The following is a 25,302-nucleotide window of genomic DNA, read 5'->3' on the forward strand; positions in this document are numbered from 1 at the left end:
TTGTCTTGTGCTTGTACAAATAAACCACTAACAAGGTTAAAGGATCCATGTGTTCTAAGTAATATTCTATGAAGGACAGGGTGGTTGTGACAGTTGGTCAGTAAACTTTTAAAGATAATACAATGAGTTGCAAAAATGTAATTTTAAACTTAGGTATCTCCTCTGAAATACCTAGTCTGAGCTTGCTGTCTGAGGTATTATGTGGTTTATTCTTAGAGATGCTAGATGTTTGGTCCTTTATCATTTGAATATTGAGAGCCTGAAAAACATCATTGAAAGTGAAGCTGCTTTTTGGGCCTCACAGGTATATATACAGTATATATAATTCAGTTCTTCTCACAAGTTAATGTTCTGTGTAACCAAATTGAACTGGTTTCATTTTCCTAAGAAAGGCTGTCATATGCAGTTCCTGTAACTTCTTGGTGATTGTTTCCCTGGAGAGCCATCAGTTTGTTGAATGTACACACGTCTGTTTCCAGGTTATTACGCCTGCAATAAACAAGTGGGATATAAATCTAATTAAGGGCCCCAGAACTGTGTACACTTGACTGTGTGCTATGTACAAAACAGTGTCCAAAGAACACCATCACAATGGCAGACTTTCACAAATAGGCAACTTGTGCAGCTGTGTTTTTGCCTTCCTTGTGGACACCAAGTATGATAGAATTAGGTTGCCAATCATACAGCATTTTTCTATTCTGTGCCTTTTGGGGGACAAAATAGAGGCCTCTCACAGGAGGAAACAGCTGGTTATTTTAAATCTCTGCATGCAGCAAATGCCCTTTGCCTTATTCATTTAATGAGTAAATACTTAGATATTCTTAGGACATTTGTCATTGTGTTAGTTGATACTTCATTATCGTTAGTGGAATTATGTCTATGCTTCTTTGGCAAGAGAAGCAATAGACTTTCATTTTGCTTACAAGGAAATGTGGGTTAAGTCTGCAGCAGGTCTTGGTACTGCACAGCTCAGATTTGTGGCAGTGAACATCGAATAACCTTGCTAGTGGGTGAATTCAATTGCATCTGGTTCTCTGTTTTCCAGGTTTCCTATGTGGTATGTGAGGGAAGCAAGTGCACAAACGGGATCACTTGGGATCCACTCTGAAAAGGATGCTGGCTAAACTTTTCACTGTGAAATGACATCTATGTGGCTGAAGTCACAGTGGCTGGGGAATAGTGCTGAATAATCTTGGCAAATGCTGGGCTTGTGTCAGTTGTGCTCCATGAGCCAGTATTACAACTGCTATTGGAAAACTTGTGGGTGGACTGTGCACCTTTGTCTCAGCCATGAGAGTGCTAATTCAGGAATGTTCAGTCAAGTCCACACTGCAAGTTCACAGCCAGGACGCTGACAAACACTCCATTCTGCCAACACAGCAAGCATTTCAGTGTTTCAGTGCAGAGGCAGAGCAGGCAGGCAAGGACAGATGCAAAACTTAAAAGTGTGTCCCTCAAAATCTTCAAAATAACAGAGTTGGAAGGACCTGCTTGCTCCACTTGGAGCTCATGTCAGTGAATATTTTTGCTAGACATCTTTTATGCAGAAAGTGCATATTCAAGGCTGGGGGAAGCCATCCTGTCCTTTTCCTGTGGTTCAGTGATTAGAAAGCCTGAAATTCACCTGTGGGAGATGGTGGTTTCATTTCATCCTCAATCTGTGAACTTATAAATTAGGGTTTTCCACAATAATTTATAAGTTCACAGATTTCCACAGAGTGTGCTACAGCCATTATAGAGTTGTTATAGCTTCCTTCAGCTGTGAAATCAATCCACTGAAATTGTTTAATTGATCATGTGGGCTGAACTTTTAGGAATAGAATTAGCTTGCTGGAAGGTACATGTGAAAGTGGTCAGAGATATTTTGGGAACATTACCAAAGAAAGAATTTATGGAATGCAGGCACTTTCATAGCTGGAAAACAACTGAGTGAGAATTTTTGAGACAGTCACTTCAGATTTAAGGAACATAAGTGTTCGTTTTCAGCATCTGAGCCCTCTTGTTGGAATAGTCAGCAGGAGTTGTCTCAGGTCATACAAGCTCACCACTGACAGAGAGGTGGGGTGAGGCTTTAGCATACAGACAAATACGTCAGACTGTGGAAAAGTCAACATGGGTTTTCGTAGATAGAGGAGCTTTGTCATAATTATGAAGTTCTTTGACAAAATCGACAAACTGATAAACCAGGGTGATACATTCATTGTAGTGATTTCAAAAGAGCCTCTGGCACCGTCTCTCAGCCGTGCTGCTAAGGAGTACTAGCTGTCACAGGCTAGGAAGGAAGCCTCTCCTGTGAATTAGTAACTACCTGAAAGAGAAGGGTTAACAAGGTAGCAATAAATAGTCATTTTTTACAATGTGGGAGAGTAGATTGTACTCCCACAGGGATTCATGCCGGGACCTGCGCTAGTTAGCATACTCAGAAATGGTCTTGGAAAGAGACTTGAGTAAAAGCAGCAGCACAGTTTGCCGCTGATGCAAAATCCTGTGCAGCAGTCCACTACAAAGCTGACAGCAAGGAGCTTCAAAAGGATCTCCTTCTGCTGAACAGCATGGGTGTTGGACTAGAAGTGGAAATTTGGTCTCTAAATGTAAAGTAATGCAAGCAAAACAGATAAAGGAAATAAAAGCAAAGCAGTGCATTAGCAGCTAGTAAAATGAATGGAATACAGTGGCCTTTGGTTCTGGTATTCCCTAGCCAATGATTTACAAAAAGCTGAATATGTATCAAAAATGATTGTGCTGTGCTTGGCCTGTTCTCTCTACCCTTCACTGTTTAGTCCTGGTCATTAAGTCCAGAAGTGATACTTGTGTAGCCTGATGCAGTATGGCCATTTGGCAGCTAATATAGGACAGACACACTGAGATGGTCAGAGGGCTGGGAAAATGGTGTATTGCTTCAAGGAGGCAGCTGCAGGAAGAACTTACTGCCGTTGCCCTCATGGAAAAATGTGCCAGATTCTTCTCAGAGGTGCACAGTGATAAGCTGAGAGGGAATGGACACATCCTGCTAAGTTCTGCTTAGATTCAGAGATTTATTTATTTCTCTTTATTGTTCTCTTTCTCCCTTTCAGTCTCTCTCTCTTTCTGTCTTTTTTTCTATCCTGAAGGTGGTCAAATATCGTAAGATGTTGCCAAGAGAGGCATGTGATCTCCTTGCAGAGAGATACCCAGAGTCTGACTAGACATGTTCCTGAGCAATCTGGGCTGGCTGGCCCCACTTTGGGCAGTAGCATGTCCTAAGTGGCCTCCAGAGGCCCATTGCAACCTCTGGCTTCTGGCTTCTTAAGGTGGGTTCTTACCACGTGCTTGTGCCCTAACTATACATTATTTCAGATGGCATATTCATGACAGAAGTGCAATGTATTTGCTCTAGGTTAACAACTACATATTAAAACTCAATTCAAGAACACTGTGGGGCTAAGACCCTTTGGATTTGGCATGAACAAAGCAAGAGTGAGCTATGGTGCTTTCTGTCTAGTGGCTTGACAAAGTATTAAAGTACTTTGTAAAATGTCAACAAGAGGAATTGATTGTCAGGGTGCAGCTATAGCAGGAGTCAATAAGTGGTACTGTTGTTTGTCCATTCTTAAGGTTTTTACTTCCAATGTCTTCTTTAAACAAATGACATAATTCATTTGTCAGACACTGAGTGATGGGGAAGAGTTAACCTGGCATAGCACGTGCTGCCATGTGACACAATGTGCTTGTATAGGTACACATTCTCTGGATCAAACCTGTCTCCAGCAAGAGAGTCAGTAAAAAGATGTTCTTCACCCTGATATGTCTAACTGGGCTCAGTGCTTCTTAGTACTTGGGCTAAGATCTTTGAAAGGTGAGATAATGCTGTTTGTGGCTGACTGCTTCTGTTCAACACCTGGAACGCGCGGCATGAACAAACAATTCAGACTACAGCAACAGCCAAAACTGCCCATCACTGTTTTCTCCTGTGATAAGAACTTTTATTTCTAAGCTGAAGATCCTGCCACAGCTCAGCAACTTAACAACTGTGTATTCATCAGTAATACTTATGGAATAAGCTGAGTCCTATAGTTTTAAAAAACAAATGTACTTCAACTTAATTACAGTTAGGCTTGAATAAAAATTAAAGGGTTTGCATGTTTGTTAGTCTGTATGTGGGTAGAAAGGCAGTGAGGTTAAGATAATAGTCTCAAAAATGTATTCTCAGAAAACATTTAAAACCACAGCAGGGTGTGATTGTATGCAAATAAGTATTTTTGCAATAGCAGATTAAACACCTTATGGAATTTGTATGGAAAACTGCATGCTTGTACTTGATGTGAAGTATGATTAAGCACCAGTGTGTGGAGTTTTTGCCTTTGGTCAAAAATTAAGACAGATTTAAATCAATCAATGGTTTTTTCAGTCTTTTCACAGTGTATAAGTAATGAATGGTGTCTACTAGAGAGAAAACACAACTTTCTCCTTGGGTCTGCATTGTTACAAGAATATATCCTGCTATGGTTTCCAATCAGTAAATGCAGGGCAGTAGCAGAAAGTCTGGTGATAACATGGCAACAGGATATGAGACAGTGAGGGAAGAAAACTGGCAAATGGATGTAAACTTTTATCTTATTGTATGTTTTTTTGCATCAGCTTACAGACAGCTTTTCATGAATGGGTGAATGAAGCATTTCAGGTTCCAGGACTACATTTAAATAAACTTTTTTCATGTTCAAAGATTGTTAAAATGACCCTCAGGCAACCCAGTGCCTTTAGGGGCAGCAGGTAACTTCTCAAAAAGCTATCCTTAGCAGTAGTGGAAAGACCTGCATTGTCACAGGCAGATCATCTCTGCTCTACTTGGTCATTTGCATAGCTAAGGGACATTAAAATAGGCTTCAGTGTTAACTTCTAATCTACATTACATACCAGAGTTGTGTATCTGCCTTCATGAAACTCCTTTCTCTTACACACAAATTAGCTGCAATGCAATGAGAGTGATACCATGGCTTTTCCTAGAAAATTGCCCTTTGCTATGCTCAGGAAGAAGTTTAAAGGAACATTTAAAATTGCAACCTGAATTTTGTTCTCCTAGAAGTGATAGAACTGATTTAGCAAAATCAGATATGATGGTGATTGTTTTAATCCTGTTTTTCCCATCTTAGTAGAAAAACTAAAATTCATTACTTCAAATTAACTTTTATATAAATAATGACATAAATTGGACTCACTGCAGTTTCTCTGGGATGGATATAGTACTTCAGGAAAAACATAAAAGCTTCTCTGAAGAAGTCAAATTATCATGTTGAGAAACAGTAAAACACACTCTCTCTTTTCCAAAACAATTCTGCCTACTAAGCAATAAATCTACAGAGGGAACCCAAGCTCACACTGGCAGGATTACGCTTCTGCCTCTTAATCATAATTTGTTAGTGAAAGCAGTGGCCAAAGGAAGTGCAAGGTCAGCTGTTCTGAGCGCTGGTAGAGCAGGCTTCACTCTCCCTCGTGCATGTGCCATTATCCCACAGGCTCCAAAATCACATCTGGACAGGAGTAGCTGAGTAGATAACTAAGCATTGTAATTTTTACAGACAGGTGAACCCTGGAGCACTGAAAGGTATCACCTACCCTCCCCTGGAAGGGTCTCACCCCTGCTTGGAAAGGCTCGGTTTTTGAAGCTGTTGCTGAAGTACTGGTCATACCCCGATGTTTTAAGAGAAGAAAAGCATAAATGGCAGGGTTTTTTTAATTTCTCCCCATCATATTAGGAGTGGGCTTCTTCAGGAAAAAAAGAAACTTATTACCATGTGGGCAGAAACCACCAAGTGAAGGTAATGGGCCATCCAAAGTGATGAACCACTCCAAGCCCTTCAAAAAACAACTTGTAAGTTAGAGTTGAGACAGCCAATGTAAAAGTCTGTGGAAATAACTTTGGGCATGTTCCCTCAGAAGAGGCATAGAAGAAAAAAAGGTGACTTGTGGCAAATTGGTAATGAAATGTAAAGCTGTTTTTACACTGCCTCATTTTGCAGCCAGCATATTATTTCTCTTTTAGGACTGCCTAAATTCACACATAAGCCAGTGGAAGCAAACTACATAATTGCTTGAAACAAAGGAAATAAAAGCAGACTTGTTAATGTAATGATATTTTAAGCAATAATTATTTCAAGCAGAAATAATTAGATTTCCCTTCAGTAGCATATAATAGCTTACATTTTAAGGCAATTTAGGGACAAAATCAAAATATATACCAACATGATTTCCTCATGCAGAAACAAGTACGGGGAAGAGTCTGAAGGATAGAGACCGAGGAAGCCTTGCTCATAAGATTTTTCCTGAAGCAGTTTGGTTCAGGTGGGACTAACTAACTCTATTAATAGAGATTTGCCCAGTTGTGTTTGTTATTCCCCACTGCTTCACTGCTTGCAGGAGGAGGGAATAATGACAGAACAGTTTTTGCTTTAATAAAGCATTTTTTAAAAAAGTTTTGTGTTTACATCAAAGAACCCCAAAGAAACAGGCCTTCAAGATGAAGTGAAAAGGTGAAGAACGTCCTGCCTCTTGGGGAAGTTCATTGCACTGCTAAGGAAATTTCTGCTCCTTGTGATAGAGAGCTTCATTATGTCAGGAGAGCCAAACTGGTAACTGTGGGCCATAGATGCTCTTTGGATGGGCTTTTCCTTCTCTCTCTGCCACACTCTTGGCCTTTCCTGAGATGTTCAATTAGTTGCTGTTTGTGTCAGAGCTCAGGGTAGACTGCATATCCTGGTTTTAAATGAAACCCACTCGTCAATGCAGACCATTGTGAAGCAGCCTGAAGTATTTGGGGTTTTTGTTCTGCTTTCAAAATTGGTGGGTATGGAAATTTTGGCAAAGTATGAAGCAAGATGCTTAGAGGTTTTGTTCTTAAGTTGTTTTTTTTTTCTCAAGGCTACTTAGTTCTGTAGCAAATGTGCACCCACTTCAACCCTGAAACATCCTTTTTGCCACAAATTGCAAGTTTTCAGAATATTTTTGTTCTTTTTCAATCTCTCCTTTTTTAAAGCCATAGCAACATTTTTCATGCAAGTGACTTCCTGGAATACTACTTCTTTTAAAATAAAAATAAGTCTGATTTGTTAAAGATGGTGAATTCATAGACAGCAGTTGCTTCTCTTACCCACTATAGTCAGACCGGGTTGTGCTGCCACAGGATGAGAACTGTACTGTACTGAATGCTTCTTCAGATCAAAGTGGATGAAGGGTATAATTTTAGAGCTGAAAGACATTGCTTACATTTTGAGTAAAGAAGTGCAATTTATCATACCACCCATCCTATATTGCCCATTCAGATTGCAGGCCTTCAGGCCTGGAACTCTGCCTGTGCATTTTACATGTGCAGTATTCTCAGGATACAACATAAATAATAATATATCATCAGTGAAGGGAATAGCCCAGTGGAGCAATCCACAACTGAGTCAACCTTTCAGATATTGTGGCACAACGCCAGCATTACTTCAAAAACATGTCTTTTTTCACAAAGTCAGTCAAATGCCTAAATTAAAATCCCACTCAATTGCTTTGGTCTTATCAGATAAAGTATCTATGTGTTCATTTAATATGCCTCTCATGCATTTTATCTTTGTGCTTCATTTAAATATGAGAAGCAAACACATTTTATATAGTTGTTATTCTCCAATTACTACAAAAGCTTCTTGGAATCTTTGATCATGAGAATGTTATTTCAAATCCAGTTCTGTTTCACAATTACGAAGTGTCTTCACTGAAGTTAGTTTGGATGCAGTTCTAACTCCAGTAGAGTAAACCACAGTCAGTCCTCAAAAAAACAGGTATGACTATGGAGCAGTAAAGAGATCAGAATGAACCCAAATAACTGAGTTGATTTATGTGGTGGTGGGGTTTTTTTAGACAGAAATTCCAACCAAAGCTGTAATGGTAACAAGAATCTGATGTGAAACACCAATGATTTAGCATTACATGGCATTTACAAAATGTTATTATTAAAATACAGTAGATCAGCAAATTTTATTTTTTTGGTATCATGGATACTAGGATAGAAGTTCAGCCCCAGAGTTTTGGTTTCTTAGGGGTATTTTTACACAAGGCCAGAGACACGTGATGCAGGTACATAATGACTGCTAACCAAATTCAACAGCCTGGAGTGTGCACATCTATTCAATGATCGCAATGTTCAGAGCTGTCACACAAACTGTCTCTAGATTTAAGTAAGACTGAAGCTAGCACTGTACAGCATCAGTGCCAGATAAAGCTTAGGAAGCAACAGCAGCAGCAGCAAAACAAATTACACTGCTTTTTGTCTTACAGATTGTTTCTCAGTTTTTATTGAGTGGTGAAGTAGCTGTAGCATAGAACTGAGGATGGAACTTACCGACAGCAAATCTTTTAGCAAATGTGTAAAATACAATGCAAAAAATATTTTTACTGCAAAGTCAACAATAGGGCATGCAGTAGCAATGGGTAGGTGACAAACTGACAAGTGTTTTGTTTAAATTTGTGTTTGAATTTGTGCATAGCGCGTCTTCAGATTTCCAAAAGCCTTAGCTTAATACCTGTAAAGTCTTAACTATCATGAAATATAAAATATTACTAAAGTGTCCTTTCTACTATTAAAATGAGGCTTTTTCATTTACTGATTTATTACCTTCATTCACCAGAGGTCCAACTGAAATTCAGTCACTTCACAGGGATCGAAGGTCAGGTTTATTTAGTGAAGGACCAAGCATTTCCATCTCCAAACACAGAGGCACAGCAATTGCAAGTGTTTAGTACCATATGGAGTCAGATTAAACTGTGAACAAACTGTTTTCAGACAGTGAATCCCTGAAGAGTTTTACTGCTTTTCCATTTTAAAATACGCATGCTCTGTCAGCCAGTTTCAAAAAGTAATGATTTTGTTACTCTCTCTTATTCATTCCCCTGAGGGAAAAATTAATACTAGAAAGAATTCACAGCCTTAGAAAAGTATCTTCTTTGTTCTCAGCAAAATGCACAAGGACTAGGACTAATTTCTTCTTTACTAATAAAAACCAAGCAAAACTCCCAACACAGTTTAGTTTAAATTCAGCCAGACTGTGTTTGATATTTGAAGTTGTAGACTCCCGACTACTAAACAATGTCAAGCGAATCTCTCAGGATGCAGCACTAGCAGACCCATCAGTGGTGGGACCCTCCAGGAGTACAAAGCACCACCCAAGAGGAGCAGCCTTGTGGCTGGTGACTTGCTGGCCTGGCAGCTGAGCACACACCAACTCAGCCGTGACGATTTTCTGTCCTGGTCCCAGGCAATGCCCGTCATTGATCTTCATCCAACACTGCACCTCCTGGCTGCTGCTGCTAAGGACTATGCAAAGAAGATTCAGAGCAGCCACAAAGCTTTGCAAAGCAGCAGATGCTTGGTTCATTTTAAAAAATATGCAGTGGGTGCTGGAGTTCGGTCTGTCTAGTTTAGTCCTGTGTCTTTCTTCACCATGCAAACACACTTAACCTGTAGCAAGAAGGAAAAGAAAAACCAGTTCCAGTTGTCCAATATATGTATATATACACATATTTATTCTACAATCACTAAAAGGGTGTATAACTTCCAAAGGTAACAGGAAAATAATTCCATCTAATTTAGACTTATGCGTTTACTAAGGATTCTACTCTTTCCTGAGATGATTTTTTTTTCAGCTTGAAAAAAAACATTCCATTTGTTTCCTCTAATGCCCTAACCACTACATGAGGTCATGCTTTTTCTTGCCTGTTCCCTGCCCAGTGTCAGAGAAGTCCTGCAGGGCTGACTGTCCACAGCTCACTGAGGGCAGCAGCACGGCAGAGTACTCTCATGGTCTCATGGTGAAGGACTAAAACTGAGTGCTGCAGTTTTCCTCAGGAATATTTATCCTACCAAGTAAATGCTTCACCTACTACATAATCTTCCATAAAGAAACCAGGAAATAACATCAAAAGTTAACTGCAAGCTCCTCAAACATAACTTCTCAACACTCTCCTTTTTACCTGCTCAAAGTTCAGGTGGATTGAGACCTGAATAGAGCTTTAGGTGGAACACAGTTATCACTCTACTCAGGACAGTAATTAAAACAAAAATAACTTGGATTAATTCTTATTTTAAAAACACAGAGATGCTTTTTTAACATTCTAGATCAGAGGTTAAATAAAATGTTCAATTTGAAAAATGCTGGTTTGTAGACTGAAAAAAAGTGAGATTTGCCTGACATTGAAGAATTAAGATATTAAGAAGAAAATAAGATATTGGTCCCTTCAGGTGAAAAATTTGCAAAGCAGAAGCTAGTAGTAGATCAGATTAAATTGGTTTTCTGTCCTAAAGTACAGAATTCCCTACAAGTGTGGGGGAATGAACACCTAATATAACAAATGAACACCTTAAAAATACAGTCATTATTAGGGGCAGAGTATGCCAAATACTGTATATTGCAATGTTAATGAAGTTATTTTTGTGGCCTAATCATTGACATTCAAGAGATTTTTCCAATGAAAATCAAGATGTAAATTTTAACTCTGGATATGTATTAGCTATTTGCGTGGGCAAGACTGTTTCACTAGAAACTTACACGACTTCATGTGCTAGCTTAAAACATTTTTAAATGGAAATAGTATGAATATATCCTAAGTGAATGTTACATAAATCCCAACTGAATATATATCACACATTAATTTCTCATTGCTGCTATTCTTTTCTGCCATCCTAATTCTCTTTTTTCCCCCCTCTTAAGTGAAACTGTTCTTCCCTGCACTATGCAGGAAAATTAAAGTTCCAACACACTTGGAAGCCAAAGGTGCATTTGTAGTATTCATTAAGCAGTAAGCAGCCAAAGAAGTGTATTAACTTTATCAACATTAACTTGATAAAACAACAAAAGTAATTACTTTTACTGGTGTAAAATCCTGCAATTGAGTGCAAGCAAAGTATCCAGTCCAGTAGAGTGCCTGAGTTATGTTTCATGCACTCATATTGTCACACAATCTTGGCCGGAAAAAGAAAAAAAAAAGAAAAAAAAGATAACAACTAAACTAAAAGCAACTCCAGAGATTTGTATTTTGAAAGCTCCTTCCCTTCCCAAATGGAGAAAAATTCTAAACACTCATGCTTTATTTTGTGCTTCCTGGCACGGCACACTTGATTTGTTGGCAAGGCTGCTGAACAGTTCTTTAACATGCAAGAGATCATTTGGTCACCTCTACAGAAACAAATACAGGTGTTCTCATCAGATGACCAAGTCTCAAAGCAAATGAGATTAACCAAAGACATCACAGATCTACTAAAATCCCAGTAATTAAACTGTTGTAGAGACTGGAGAATATTTTGGGCATACCTGCCACCTGGTGTTTGGAAAACATCATGTCTGAAAACAACCTGAAATGCTCTTAAATCTGTATTCTCATTAAGACACAAACACACATTGATGTATTTTATATGGATGAAATGCATAAGCAGCAAAAGGTTGGTGTAATTACCAGCATCTGTCTAGAAAGAAAATGAAGACAGTGCTTTAATGTTTCTTCCAGCTCCATCTCTACAAAAATTCTTTAACTGGATCTACACATCTCCTGTCAGATAATGGCACTCTGGTGAGAAACATCCTGGGCAACAGCCTTACAGTACTTCACAGTCTGACTGTAAACTACAGCATGCCAAACCCAAAGAACTGACTTATATGAGATGGAGCTAGGTAGGAAAAGGGCTAGTGATATATAGTACTGGGTACTGAGTAATGAATCATTGTCTGAAATTACTGTGATGAGTATTAATTTGTCTTACCTAAAACATTTAAAATGCCTAAGTCTTTATAGTGGATGTGGCAATGACACTAATAGTTTTGTTTACTTGATATTGATGCTCACTGGTAAAACTCAAAACACTAAGCATGTAAACTGAGATAAGCCATGTTTATCTTTACCCAGCAAAAGGTTACTTCAAGTGGTGGCTAAAGCTTTAGTGCACGCAACTGAACAAATCCCTGTGCAATTCAGTGACATCAAACTGTACTTATAGCACATTGAGATTTTTGTCTCCTCCTCTGCAAAGCAAGATGTAAACACAACTGTGTTTCCCAATGGTAACTCAGGATGAAGCCACAGTCTAAGGTCAGTCTCAGCAATATAAACAGCATTTAAGTTTGCACCCTGGCAAGCACAAATTGGAACTATTTTTCTGGAATCACATCTTCGTAGGGCTGCAAAAATGAAGCCAAGTGTAGCATTTGGGTTTGTCTTTTTCTTCAAGGCAATGGAGGTCAAATGCAACTGTGTCCTGAGGTGCCCCACTCCATCTCAGTTCTAATGACTTTGAAAATGATACGCACTAGAAGATCAACATTGTAAATTTACTGTGCACACACACACTCCTGGCTGTTTGCATCAATAACTTTCAGCTGCAGAGCACATGGGAACAAACATAACCTCTCAGCTAGCTGGGATCCATGCCGCTCTTGAGGATGGCTGTGCATGGCCAGGAGCTGGATTCAATCCCTGTGGCTCCCATCCAACTCAGGACAGTCTGTGACTGAGTCTATGATTAATTGTCATTAACTTCTCCCAGAATTTAGTTACTGTCTAATACAGGGCTCAGTTGCTTTCTCAGCACCTGAAAAAAGTGTTTTCTAATGAAAACATAGACCCTAACACAGAACTTTGTAAAGCAGAAGGTGCTCTTCCTGTTGTCTATTGACTGACTACTCAGCAGACAGCTGTGTTAGCAAATTAGAACTATTTTCTTATTTTTGAGAGAGGAGTCTAATGACTCTTCTAGGATCTTTGCAGAGAGTGCAAAGGAGAAGAAAAAAACATTACAAAAAGTTGAAAGAAAAACTGAAGAAAAAAAGACCACTAACTCCAAGCAGAAATTACATCAGTGGTCTAGTATGCTGATGGCTACTAGCAGTGGAGCCAAGATCATTGCTCCTGTATCCTAGGAAACTAGGCTGTTTATTGGATGTAAACAAAAAAAAAAAATATTTCAGGCTCCCACAAAGAGTTGGATTCAAAAGGTACATCTCCATTATTTTTTGGTCAGTTCAAGTCTGTTTGAGCAGACCTGTTCATGTTAGTCACAGCTCCTGCAGGACCTCCTTAATATTCCATTTGAGTTGGTCATCATTACTGTTATTTTAACTGACAAATATGAAAATAATAATGTTGTATACACCAAAAATTGTGATTTCCATTCCCATTTTTATTTCAGCATGCACAACATACTGTGGCTCATGCAAGTCTTATTCTCAGTGCACAGCTCTGAACATGGCACTCTTCTTCAGCTGCTGCTTAAAAGGAAATTGGCTACTGAATAAAGAAACCAAAGCACTTAGGTAACCAAAAATTGACAAATTTGGATATTCTACACTGCTAGGAAGGATCTGTCTGGATACCACAGTACAAGCTGCTCCTCAACCTATCTGTATGCATAATACCATAAACCAAGAATGCCAAGTAGCTGTTCTTAATGAAAACCCTAAGTCTACATACTCAGTGATGAAACTTTCACTTTACCAAGCCATGTAAAAAGCAATATCATCAGTTGTTTCAAATATGAAGAAAGGAGTGCTTTGTCCTTAAAGGATTGATGAGATCAGGTAGATTTTTCAGGGAAACTCTTCCAAGTGACTTAAGAATTATGTGGCAAGGCTTTGGTAGTGAGGGGGCTGTAGGGGTGGCTTCTGTGAGGAGCTGCCAGGAGCTTCCCCTGTGTCCACCACAGCCAATGCCAGACGGCTCCAGGAGGAACCTGCCACTGGCCAAGGCTGAGCCCAAGAGGTTACTGATTTAAAAAGGGGAAACAAAACCTGCTTGGGCAGGGGGAACAGGAGCAGAGAGAGTGAGAATGTGTGAGGAACAGCCCTGCAGGCACCATGGACAGTGAGAAAGGAGATGCTCCAGGTGCTGGAGCGGAGATCCACCTGCAGCCTGCCAAGAGCTCACTACCAGAGCAAAGGGATGCCCAAAGGAGACTGTGATCCCGTGGGAAGCCTGCGTTGGACCGGCTCCTGTGGCCCCTTGGAAAGGAGCCCACACTGGAACAGGTTTGCTGGCAGGACTTGTGACCCCATGAGGGACTTCATGCTTTGTGAAGAAATGTAGCCTGTGAGCAGCTCTCCAATTGGAGGAATTAATGGAAGACTGCCTCTTGTGGGAGGGACACCAGGCTGGAACAGGGAAGATTGAGAGGAGGAAGTGGCAGAGACAATATTTGATGAAGTGAGTGTAGTAGAGTACAAATACAAAACAAAACCCTACAAAACAGTACTGAAATAATTTGCTGCTTCCCAGCATAGTCTGTAGCATTGGTACATTTGTATGTGTTGAAGCAGCTTTGGGGCTAGAAACTCTAACCTGTGGATATTTAAAATCCTGTTTTCAGAAAGTGTTTTCATGGTGCTGGTAACAGAGAGACATGCCAAAAATCTCTGTAACCAGACTTAAAAAACTTGCATACCTTTGTATTTCAACCTCTGCCTGAAATCAGAGTATGCTACTTACAGTAGCTTCCTTACAGATGTTGAAGCCCACAGCTGGACAGAGACAAAAAACATTAAAATAAAAAACTGCATATTTTATTTTTAGCTTTAAAGATGCATGTCTAAACAATCAGTAGAAAAAAAAAAGTAAAAAAAGTAAACACCAGCATTTTGTAAAATCACATTGAACTAATACCAGACTTAATACAAAGTTTTCATACACGACTCAAATGCAGTTTTCAAAGAAAAAGTAGTCTGGTCTTCAAGACCACTTCCACTTGAAAAAAATCGTTAAGTACCCACAGATTTTAACTATAAAACAAGGATACATTCTTTCTTTTTTCTTCCATTTATGGAGTTGATTGCCACAAACTTCAAACATTTGTCAGTGAAATTCTCATAGTCTCAGTTACAGAACTGAAGAGAACTCATACAATTCCATGACTGAAGTCTTTCCATTTTCAGTACACAGTCAAGTCAGCACTTGTCACATATCCTTAGACTGATCATCTTCTTCAAGTTTTCTGATTTCATTCTTTAAACAGTTGATGGTTTCACGACTTGCTTTTAGTCTTTCTTTAAGCTCAGCAATTTCAAAACTAGTCTTCTTTTTGGCAGCTTCAAGCTTCTCCCTGGTTTTTACTTCAAGATCTGCAACTGTGGCAGTGATAAAGAAAAAAAGTATATTTTAAGTGCCATGAAATTTGCTTGTTTTTTTTTTTTTTTAAACTGAAACAGTAATTTGGATAGCATTTGTCCTGAAAGAAAAAAATCTGTTTCTGTTAGCTTTAGAAATTCAATGCTTGTAATCAAAATGGTATCCACATAAGAATCTGGATTTTAAAAAAGAAAAAAAGTTCGTTTTGCAGCCTCATTCATCCCTCAGCCCATCAGTTTTGCAGGTAGCTATACAATTAATAAAATAATTTTCTACATTTTTTTTTAAAGATTAGGTGAAGAAAATAAAATCTGACATGGTGACAGCAAATACATGGGAAATTATAGAGAACTATGAATACGTGGTGCCCAGTGACAGCACGCAAAGCCACAGGCCCAAACAAACATGGGAGGTTCCCTGTGAACATCAGGAAAATTTTCCTGTGAAAGTGACCAAGTGGTGGCACAGATTGCCCAGAAAGGTTGTGGAATCCCCATCACTGGACACATTCAGAAGGCATCTGGATACAGTCCTGGGGAGCCAGCTGTAGGTGGCCCTGCTAGGGCAGGGGAGGGACATGATGCACCCAGAGGTCCTTTCAAGCCTCCACCGTTCTGGGTTTCCTTCTCCATGTAACTGTAATCATTTTCTATCTCTCACTGAACTTTAATTCAACAGATCAGAAAGTTTCAGTTATGCTGCCCTGCTTTAATGAATATCTGACATCAAGTACCTATTTTTTACTATTTTTACATTCACAAGTTTTAGGACAAAGATGGTAAAGCCAACAAGTCTATGAAGGCTGTGGAATTCACTCATATCCCATACACTACATAGCTGTAGGCAGTGGTAAATATTATCTGCTTCATTAGTACATCTTAAGGAAGTATTTATACAAGGAAACCACACTGAAAGTTTCTACCTACTGTCTGGAGAAATATAAAAAAAATTTAAATTAAAAAAGTTTAAATTTGGATGTTTTTATCCATCATATTATTAAATATTTTCTAAACAAAAACTGTAACATGTAACAATAACAAAAAGCCACCTCAAGTCTGGCTGAACTGAGGCAGGAAATACAAGTAGCTCACATATCCACAGAGCTAAGCAGACATAAGGCAAATAGCAACCCTAACTTTGAAGAGCTTCAAATTCATAATCACTCACCATTCTTAGCTCTGCTGGCCAAAAACTACATGACATTTTTTGGTAGGTGAACAGAAGGCCAGGTGGGGTGGACTGCAATGGATTAATGTTTGTAATCAATAGGGCAGGATTTTGACTCAATAAATACTACATCTTCTACTCTCAGAAAGCAAATAACAGATGAAATATAGAAGACCAGAACAGAAATAATCACTAAATGCATTACAACTTATGAACCAATGGGTCTTTAATTTAGTTTCCTTAGTTCCCTTAATATTTTTGCTTATATTTGGAAACAAAATGGATAAAAAGGACACAAAAACCATTAGGCTGTACTTAAGGAGTATGTCTGAAATTACCTACATGCATAGTTAAAGAAGTAGAAGGGAAAAAAGAGCTTTCAGACACTACTCTTTGTCCACAAACAGTTGCTGCTTTGACTGAAACATCACTAACTGTTCTGTACTTCAGGCCTTCAAGTGTGACCTTTGCTTGCAGTGCTGAACAGAACTGTACCATAAGGTGGCCTTCATTTATCCTCTGTTTTAATTCATTTCAAAGATGTCAGACTAGGTGTAGTTCATGTCATCACTCTTCATACCAAGTAATTCCTAATTCCATTTTTTTTAGAGCCATAGGGATAAGAAAATCTTTAAGTTTTCAGGTAGGTATTACTACCGTTGCAAAAGCTGAAGTTAAATTTAATGCAAAATCACCACCTTTTTGCAGCATCCAAATCCATTGTACTGTTACAGCCCCCCCCAAAAATACATTAAAAGCGAATCAAACTACTGTTATTTCTAAAGTTTAAAATATTTTAATTTTCAACTTACACTCTGTTTCATGTTTATAAGCACCTAGTGTTAGCTGACGAGACGTTGTTAACAGCTGCTGCATCATTGCAGTAGGGTCTTGAAATATCTAATGAAGGAGAAAAATACATGGTATCACTAATACTCTTCAAAATAAAGTGAGGATTACATTAGAAATGTTCATACCATTTCATCATAGAATTCAGAAACTACAGTTTTCTTCCCCAGAATGGCATTGGTATCCGACTGAAAAAGCTTCAGCAAGTGATATAAAGTTACCTATTCAAAAGACAGAATTTTATTAGCTTAAAAATTGTAGTGAAATAAAAAACTTGTTCTACATATCAACAAGTAATAGTTGTTCTTACAAAATAATTGTATAAGATTTAAAAATGTTTTAGGAATGCAAACATAAATGTCATATAGCTTCAGCAGAATTGCTTTGAATTTAATGTTAACTTTTAAAACATGCCAACTACCTAAAGGCCTCTTGAGACTTTAAAAATGTCTGGGAAAGTGGTTTAGGACTGGTATATAAAAAATACTAATACCACCATTTCCAAATAGGTGATTTAATTCAAATTGACTTTCTCAATTAATCAGTTAGAAAGTGCTTTCTGTGACCTTATCCTCTATTCTTGAGAAAACGAAGCACCAGGGAGGCTGTGAATCGCCTTTCACTGAAATCTCTCTTTCTGGGGTTACTCTTCCATCCTTGCCCTGCAAATGGCAGGGTGGGGAGAGGACTGGAACCCTCTGTGCAGCCCTGAGGAGCCACTGACCAGCTGGCCGGGGAAGGGCACACACAGCCCACGCTTCTCCCCCTCCACAAACAGGCCCAGGAGCCGCGGTGGAACAGAGCAGTACCCGACTCCCCCTGGGACCTCCGGGAAAGGAAGGACGTGACAGGCTCCCAAACTGCCTTCCAAGAACAGCAGCAAAGAAAAACACCCGACCAACCTTAGGACAGCTTGGTCAAGCTGTGAATGGAATTAATGAAAGTCAGGGTGCTACCGAGCCCAACAGCACGGGAAACCCGTTGTTACCAATCACCACACATTCCAGAAAAACATGAAATTCATTCCACTCTCATTCAGCAAAAAATGGCCAAAAAAAGGATTGTTCATGTGACAGAAGGAACTCAATCCTTCCCAAAATAAACATCCTTTTCCCTAAAACAGAGTAATCAACATTCCTACTAGATCTGAATAAACAAACCTACAAGATATGACTAAAACACAGGAATGAAAGAAAGAAATTAATTCCAGCACTTTACACAACTACAGAGTTTTTTAACCTGGTCTTAGGCAGAGATTTATGCTAGTATAGTAGCCCTGCTGCTTTTTCAACTGATTTTGATCTGACAGAAAAAAAAAATCAAAATACTTTAATGCTAGAACTTGGAAGCTCTGTGGAAGAGAAATCCTCAGTGTGTGCTCAACCCAGGTAATGTGCAATAAGTGGAAACATGTTAGTAAATGTCAGAGAAGCCAAGCACAGGAAAAGCAGCCATGAATACCAGGAGTGTAGCATAGAAAGAAGAAAATGTGACCAATCCTTAAATTATCTTCTACAAGAAGAGACTTTTATTACAATAAGACTTATTTTGTCCAGCAATTTCCTAGAGCTGTTGGCCACCATAATTAATTATTTAAGCTTTGTTAAAACTTCAATGTACTTACAGGTCTTTCATTTGGATCAATGAAAAATATCTTAATGATTATTTCAAATTCACCCCAGCCTGTTTCGGTGATTTCATATGGTGGTTTGGTAACAACTGCAATAGGCAACACAGAAGTATTAACACCACGATAAAGTCGGAACAAAAGCCATATCTAGGAACAACTGCTGAAATGCAAAACCCACCTCTTAAAGGATTACCGTAGCTTTCATGCAACTTGAATTGAATTTTTTTCACATATGCAGACATGTCCTAAAACAGAAACATTGTTATTTCTGATTATTATTATTTCAGCACACCAAGCTACTATTCAGTCATCTATCCTATGCGCCTACATTCTTTCTGATTTTAAATAGTATTTCTTCTGACTTTAAGCACAGAAGGAAAGCAAAGCAGTAAATCTAAAAATTAGTTCTTGCACACAGTTCTCTTTTAGTGTTTCATCCCCATGAATGTTCTCCAGTCTTCCCCTACACTGGAAAGATCACTCCAAAAAACATAAGTGGAAGCACGCCTTTCCCATGGTTTTCCTTTTTGGAAACCCACCAGCCTCTGCGCTTTTTCAGCTTACAGCCAAAGACCCTCCTGCCCTTTCCTCTAATCCCGGCTTTTCAAACCCCCACGTCCCGGTGCTGCTCGGCAGGGAGAGATCTCTAACATCCCGGAGCGCAACCCTTACCCCAAGGCCATCACCACTAAGGCACGGCCCAGGTGCCACATCCACAGGCGTTTTGCACATTTCCGTGGATGGCAGCTCCCGCTTTCCCAGCCCGCCTGTTCCAAAGCCGGAGCAGGCTTTCGGGGAAGCGGCTCTGCCGTACCTCGTTCCGGTACGGCTTCACATACACCGTCCACTGGTGAGTGTGGCCATCCTCCTCTCTCTTCTTCCCAAAATACCGCGCGACGTTGCCGTACACGATCGGCTTCACGATGGTAACGCCCTAAAGAAAGGAGCACAAGCGGGCAGGGCGCGTTGAGAGGCGCTGCCGTACCGCGCCGCCCCCCGCGGCCCGAGCCCCGCCGGGGCCGCACCTTCACCCTGCCGCCGGAGTCAGGCCCGAACTCTGCCATTCTCTTGAACATATTGCCCGGGGGCGCCGCCCGCCGCCGCCGCCGCCCGCGCCCGCCCCGCCCGGCCCCGCCGCCGCTCCCGCCGCCGCCCCGCGACCGCCATCCCCCGCGGCTTCCGGGGCGGGGCCGCGCCGCTGCCGCCGCCGGCCGGGGCGGAACGGAGCGCCCGGGAGCGGGCCCGGCCTGCTCCGCGGGAAAGGCACGCGTCCCTGGACCGGACCCCAAAGGCGCCCCGGTTCCACGCCCTGCACAGGGACACCTTCCGCTACACCGGGGGCTCAAAGCCTCATCCAGCCTGGCCTAGGAACGCTGCCAGTGATGGGGCATCCACGGCTACCCCAGCAACCTCACAGGGAAGAATTTCTTCCCAGTATCAATTTAAAATCTGTCCTCTTTCAGTTTTAAAGTCATTCCCCTCGGCCTGCCACTACATGCCTTTGCAAAAAGTCCCCCTCCAGCTCTCTCACAGGCCCCCGCAGGTAGTGGAAGTCTGCTCCGAGGCCTCCTCCAGGCTGACCGCAGCTCTCTGAGGAGATGACTCTTTGTTGTTTCTTTGTGGAGCTGCTCCGTGCCTCAGCTGCACCCTCTGGTCAGCACAGCTCTGTCTGTCCCCGTGATGGACTGGAGAGCTCGCTGGACTCTTCTGGGGAGCAGCAGCCAGACCCTGCCTGCAAACCATCTTCCAGAGCATCCCCCCGCCCCTCCTGTGGCCATCCAATGCCTGTGACATGCTGGGACTCCTGGCAGACAAGAACACAGTGAACATCGTGCTTAGCCCTCTCTCAGAAGGTAAAATTTCCTACCCTCTTGCTTGTGTGAACTAGATTGTGTGAACAGCACTGCTCAGCTCTGAAACGTTACAGCTGTTTTCATTAAAGCAAGTTGGCAAGACTGGCAGCTGGGCCAGTCTTTTACAAGTGCTCAAGGTCTGTCTTCAAAGAAAAATTTTCTGAGGTTAATCTAACTTCTAATTGGCTTCTGTGGAAGACTCTTTATTCCAATAACAAGATGAACAAGAAGGGGAATGGTGCAGTTCCTGATCTAGAGAAACCTTTTCCTCTCGACCATTTCTGCTTTAGTTTTTAAGGACAGAGGAGTAACCAACCTTTGTTAATGCGTCAGAAAGAGAACGGGATTTAAGAGCATCAAAAACTCCATCAGAAGCTATCATATAAACCCTGTTAAGTCCCCATCTGGAAAAGAGTGCACTTTTCTGTTACAAGTCTATACTAAAATGGGTTGGGTTGGGAGGAGCCTTAAAGACCATGTCAATCTTGCCCTCGCCCCTGCTGTGGGCAGGGACACCTTCCACCAGAGCAGCCTGCTCAGAGTCCCACGCACCTTGGCCTTGAACACTTCCAGGGCTGGGGCATCCAGAACTTCTCTGGGTAACCCATTCCAGTACCTTACCACCCTCATAGCAGAAAATTTCTTAATACCTAGTGTTTCATCTCCTCTGATAGGAAAAAAAAAAAAACAAACCTGGAAGGCTAATACACAGGAACAGGGCAAATTGGTGTCAACACCATGTGCCCTAAAGAAGGCTAGAGTCTCCTTAAACAAATTTGTCAAAATAAAGGTAGAGAAAATATTAACTAGCTGTTGCAAATGCCTTAGGGGCTTGGGGGTTAAGTAATATGGGAAGGGAAATAACAAGAGGGTGAGCAGTATCAGCACAAAAATGAGATTAATATAAACTAACCAAGAAACAACTCAGGCAGCAATTTGCTTCTGTAACCCCTGGAGCATGGGAGGAGCAGGATACTCGTCCTGTAAGAAGTGCAGGAGCAAACACCCCAGACAGACCCTATGAGATTTTAAGATAAAGCAAGGAAGAACTTAAATGATGCAGATGCCTGCCCCAGGACAAGACTGAGCTTCGTATCTCAGGCAGCATTTTCCAGTCTTTCTTGCTATTTTGCTTTCTTGTGTGGCCTTGCAATGGAAGGCTAAAACACACCCACACCATTCCCAACCTATTTTTACTCTAAGTATGGCCAATTGTAGAGATATAGGTTGATTGAAATAATTAAATTCCTTTTTTAAACCTGATACAAAGATTTGTTCATCAAAAGAATGGTTAATGGATTTATTATCTAAACATTCACAGGCCTGAATGTTATTACCAAGATGGAAGCACATTTAAGAAAAGAAGTGGCAGAACTGGAGAAACTGGCACTGGACACGTACCCTGTGGCAACTGAAATAAAGGAAATCATCTCAAATGCAGAAAGTTTCAACACACTTACTGAATTTCAGAGTCAGATTGTGACTGTGGAGGAAAACCTTTGTTAGAACACGTGGAATGAGAAGAATCTGCATAACAAGATGACATAGGAAAGACTGGAGATGGATGGGATTGTTTGAACTAGACCACGTTAAGCAGGTTCCCGGCTGTAGCGAAGGGCTGGCAGCTCCCTGAAGAATCTAAGTGCTGAAATCTGCTTCTAGCAAAGTGTTTTTGGGAGCTGCTGTACATGATGTGCCTTCATGCTGTAACTGTTGAGCCCAGCCTGTGTCCAAACATGCGGCTTAGGTGAAGTTTGTTCATATGCTACTGGTGTGAAAGGAAAGAGCCACATACTGGGAGCTGGCTGCTCCTCAGAACTGAGCCCTTTACCTGCCAGCTGTCCTCAGATGGCACACACAACACTGTGATACTGGCATACACAACAAATAAATAAAGAACAACTTCCAACTCCAGATTCTCAGCAAAATTACCAGGTTCCTCAGCATCTTTACCCAGGTCAGGTCATTCCAAGATTTAATTCCAAAATTCTGAGGTTTAATTTTCCTCTTTTTTTTTTCTTTTTTTTTTTTTCAAGTTCAAAAGAGTTGGTTATATTTTTATTCTTTGTAAGGGGATTACACACAATCTCATAGGAGTTGACCTTGCAGAAGTGTCACGTGAGGCTTTCCTCAAACTTCTTCCAATCCTGGGAAGGACAAACTGTGTGGGCAAAGAGACCACCTGTCCCAAGGATCAAGTGCTGCTGGAGGGAGCACAAACCTGGCTATAGCAAGGAATGGTATACCATCATCTCTCTCACTAACCCTGTTTTAACAGACTATTAATTTAATTTGATGGTAACGTGGTTTTGGCAAGTTGCTACTTTATCCCCTAAATAAAGTTGCATTTTTAGGAACCTTCCCTTCTTCAGTAATGTACCCAAGTGCCCCTCAATTAAAAATCTGAACTAGCTATTGCTGTAATTATAACCAAAAAAAAAGGAGATTATATAGTAGACGTTTTAATTTTATTTCTAAATTCTTTTTGAGTAAAAGGCATAAAACTAATTTTAAAATATGGTAAATTACATAACTAAATGAAACAGGCCGGGGATAACCAGGAATTAAGAGGAGAGGCACAGTAGGAATCCGACATGAGAAGAGAAGCTTATTTTCTGAAGTATCATACTGTTAGCACTGTGAAATTAACACCAGGAAAATTTTCCTGGACTCCTGCTGAGATGGAAGCCAGCAAGCAGATAGCTTTAATCTTATAGAGAATTTACTCTTACATAGAGAGGCTCAAAATGCAGCTTTTAAGAGCTGCTGATAAAACATTGGCCTTCTCTGACTTTTTTTATTCAAAGTACTTTATGTACTCAAAAAAAGAACCCACCAAACACCTCAGACATTATTTTTAACAGTATCTTCTGCAGGGTTCTGTTAGCCATTCTACACTATTCACCATTTTCAATACCCTTACACTACAGGTCTTGGAGAAAGTAGGGGCTATGCTTCATCTTGCAAAGAATCCAGCCTAAATCACTTTCAGGAAAGTGAGAACTGCAGTTTTAATTACATAAAGGCTCCAATTAACTTTTTGAGGCGGGAGCCCAAGTTCCTTACAACTTGACCCATGAAGAAGGATTCTGTTTGGCATGAATGGTCTCCTTTTCTATCCCCTCCCACCAGTGTGGAGCTATAACACATCCAAGCAGAGCCATATATTTTTTAAGAGAAGCACAGGCTGCAGATTGTAAAAGGTGGCAAAGGTAGCTGCCTGTTAAAAGAAGTAAATGGCTACAGGGAAATGGGACACCAGCAAGCCTCAGAAATCAGATTTAAGTATAAGGGTAACCATTCTGAAATGCAGCAGCTCCATAGAGGTCACTGCTCCTTCAGAGGCAAATGCTGCCTGTTCCACAGGGGAACCCACCCATCTTCAGAAGGGTTTTAGAGATGCATTCCACTACAGGCAACATTTTATCTCCCTGTGTGGACAGTATCTTTTCCCAGTGTCTTAGCACCAAAGAAAGGTTTCTAAACCTTAAAGTATTTCAGTAGCAGTGCATCATATAGGGAAACACACACAGGAAATTTAAAAACAGTGCACTCAAAAGGCATTCAGACAACAAACAGGGATTTGGATTTTTTTATGAGATGTCAAGGCAAGGAAAATAGAGGTTGTTTATTTTGTGGAAAAGCAGAGTAAAAAGTGACTGCTATCTTCGTAATTTTAGGACAGTTGAGGATTACTACACCTCGTTCTGCTGACAATGCAGACACAATTAATGAGATTATTAATTAAGTGAATAGAAGTGGGGTTTTTGTTGCCACTAGATGGCAGAAAGAGCCCTTTTACACTCTTTGATCACATCTACGCCATTTTGAAAATACCCTTACAGGACACCTAGGGGCCTATCTTCACCACTAAGATGCCGAATAAAAGAAAAAATCTACTCAATGATTGCCAGTGCTAAGTAGATTAAAGTAGTTTTGGAAAAAATGCTCAGCAATATATAATTTTAAAAACCATCTGCTTACACTGGGTCCTTTCTCTAAAGCTGAGAAGCCTTGTTTGCAAAGAAATTAATTTCACTTCCCATTTACACCAAGTGCACAGGATTTACAAGACTTCCAGCAGTACGATGGGAAGCAAAGTGCTAAAAATTTTCTGCAAATTGTTCACAAGAGATGCATAAACAGGTTCAGATTGAATTAATTGAAAAGAATAGCAATCTTCTATCTGCAGCAAAGAGCTCTGTTTCTACTGGGCTGCATTTGTTTTTCACACTCTCTCGAGGAACAGAAAGAATGGAGAAAAAAGCTAGCATATTTTTGATCAGTTCCTTGAACAGCATACACTTTTATGCTTCAGCATTAAGAGCATGAGCTGATCTGCATCTGTTTTCTATAATATTACACATTATGTTACACTGTGTCACTTCTCTGATTCACTTCAGGCTCAAACTTAGTAATTAAAAATCTGTCCAGCAGAAGAGCTGAACTGCACCAGCCCTACACCCTCACTCATCCCAAGGACAGCACCGCATCTCTCAAGCTTGCAACATCCTTGACAAATGTGCTTCATTCCCCAGCTGTCACTCCACAGCACAGCTTCTGCACCTTTCACAAAACCCTCCTTTCTCCTCCAGGCTAAGAAAGGAAATATATTCCCACCTTGCTCTCACTTTGGTCTCTGTTGTCTCTTTTGTACATCTCCCACCAAGTTACTTTTCCTGGATGCAG

General features: G+C 40.5%; 1 protein-coding gene and 1 long non-coding RNA gene across 3 annotated transcripts; one reads left to right on the forward strand and one right to left on the reverse strand.

Annotated features, from left to right (window-relative positions):
* Positions 1-14,530: 14,530 nt before the first annotated feature.
* On the reverse strand, positions 14,531-19,870 carry YEATS4 (YEATS domain containing 4). Of its 2 annotated transcripts, XM_063155080.1 has the most exons (8): positions 19,786-19,870; positions 19,575-19,694; positions 18,939-19,005; positions 18,755-18,849; positions 17,259-17,351; positions 17,094-17,181; positions 16,282-16,353; positions 14,981-15,113 (listed from the first exon to the last, which is right to left on the reverse strand). In XM_063155080.1, exons 1-7 carry the CDS (start codon positions 19,834-19,836, stop codon positions 16,307-16,309), a joined length of 561 nt encoding a protein of 186 aa, XP_063011150.1. In that variant the 5' UTR covers positions 19,837-19,870; the 3' UTR covers positions 14,981-15,113; positions 16,282-16,306. The 2 variants fall into 2 exon arrangements, with proteins under 2 accessions (XP_063011149.1, XP_063011150.1); XM_063155079.1 differs by lacking the exon at positions 16,282-16,353 and having other exon boundaries at positions 14,531-15,113.
* Positions 19,871-19,982: 112 nt separating this feature from the next.
* Positions 19,983-25,243, forward strand: LOC134417633 (uncharacterized). Its single transcript, XR_010027601.1, has 2 exons — positions 19,983-20,613; positions 21,935-25,243. It is a non-coding gene; the product is annotated as an uncharacterized LOC134417633 (long non-coding RNA).
* Positions 25,244-25,302: the final 59 nt, after the last annotated feature.

This window comes from Melospiza melodia, chromosome 4, assembly GCF_035770615.1.
Source record: "Melospiza melodia melodia isolate bMelMel2 chromosome 4, bMelMel2.pri, whole genome shotgun sequence".
Lineage (NCBI taxonomy): Eukaryota > Metazoa > Chordata > Aves > Passeriformes > Passerellidae > Melospiza > Melospiza melodia.

What these genes read in the sequence shown, in the direction of transcription:
- YEATS4 (XM_063155079.1), bottom strand. Translation starts at nt 19,836, where the DNA reads ATGTTCAAGAGAATGGCAGAGTTCGGGCCTGACTCCGGCGGCAGGGTG. An exon ending in TGAAGCCGTACCGGAACGAG is followed by an intron (nt 19,006 to 19,574) that starts GTACGGCAGAGC and finishes TTTCTGTTTTAG; the next exon opens with GACATGTCTGCATATGTGAA. An exon ending in CTGAATTCTATGATGAAATG is followed by an intron (nt 17,182 to 17,258) that starts GTATGAACATTT and finishes CTCCTTCATTAG; the next exon opens with ATATTTCAAGACCCTACTGC.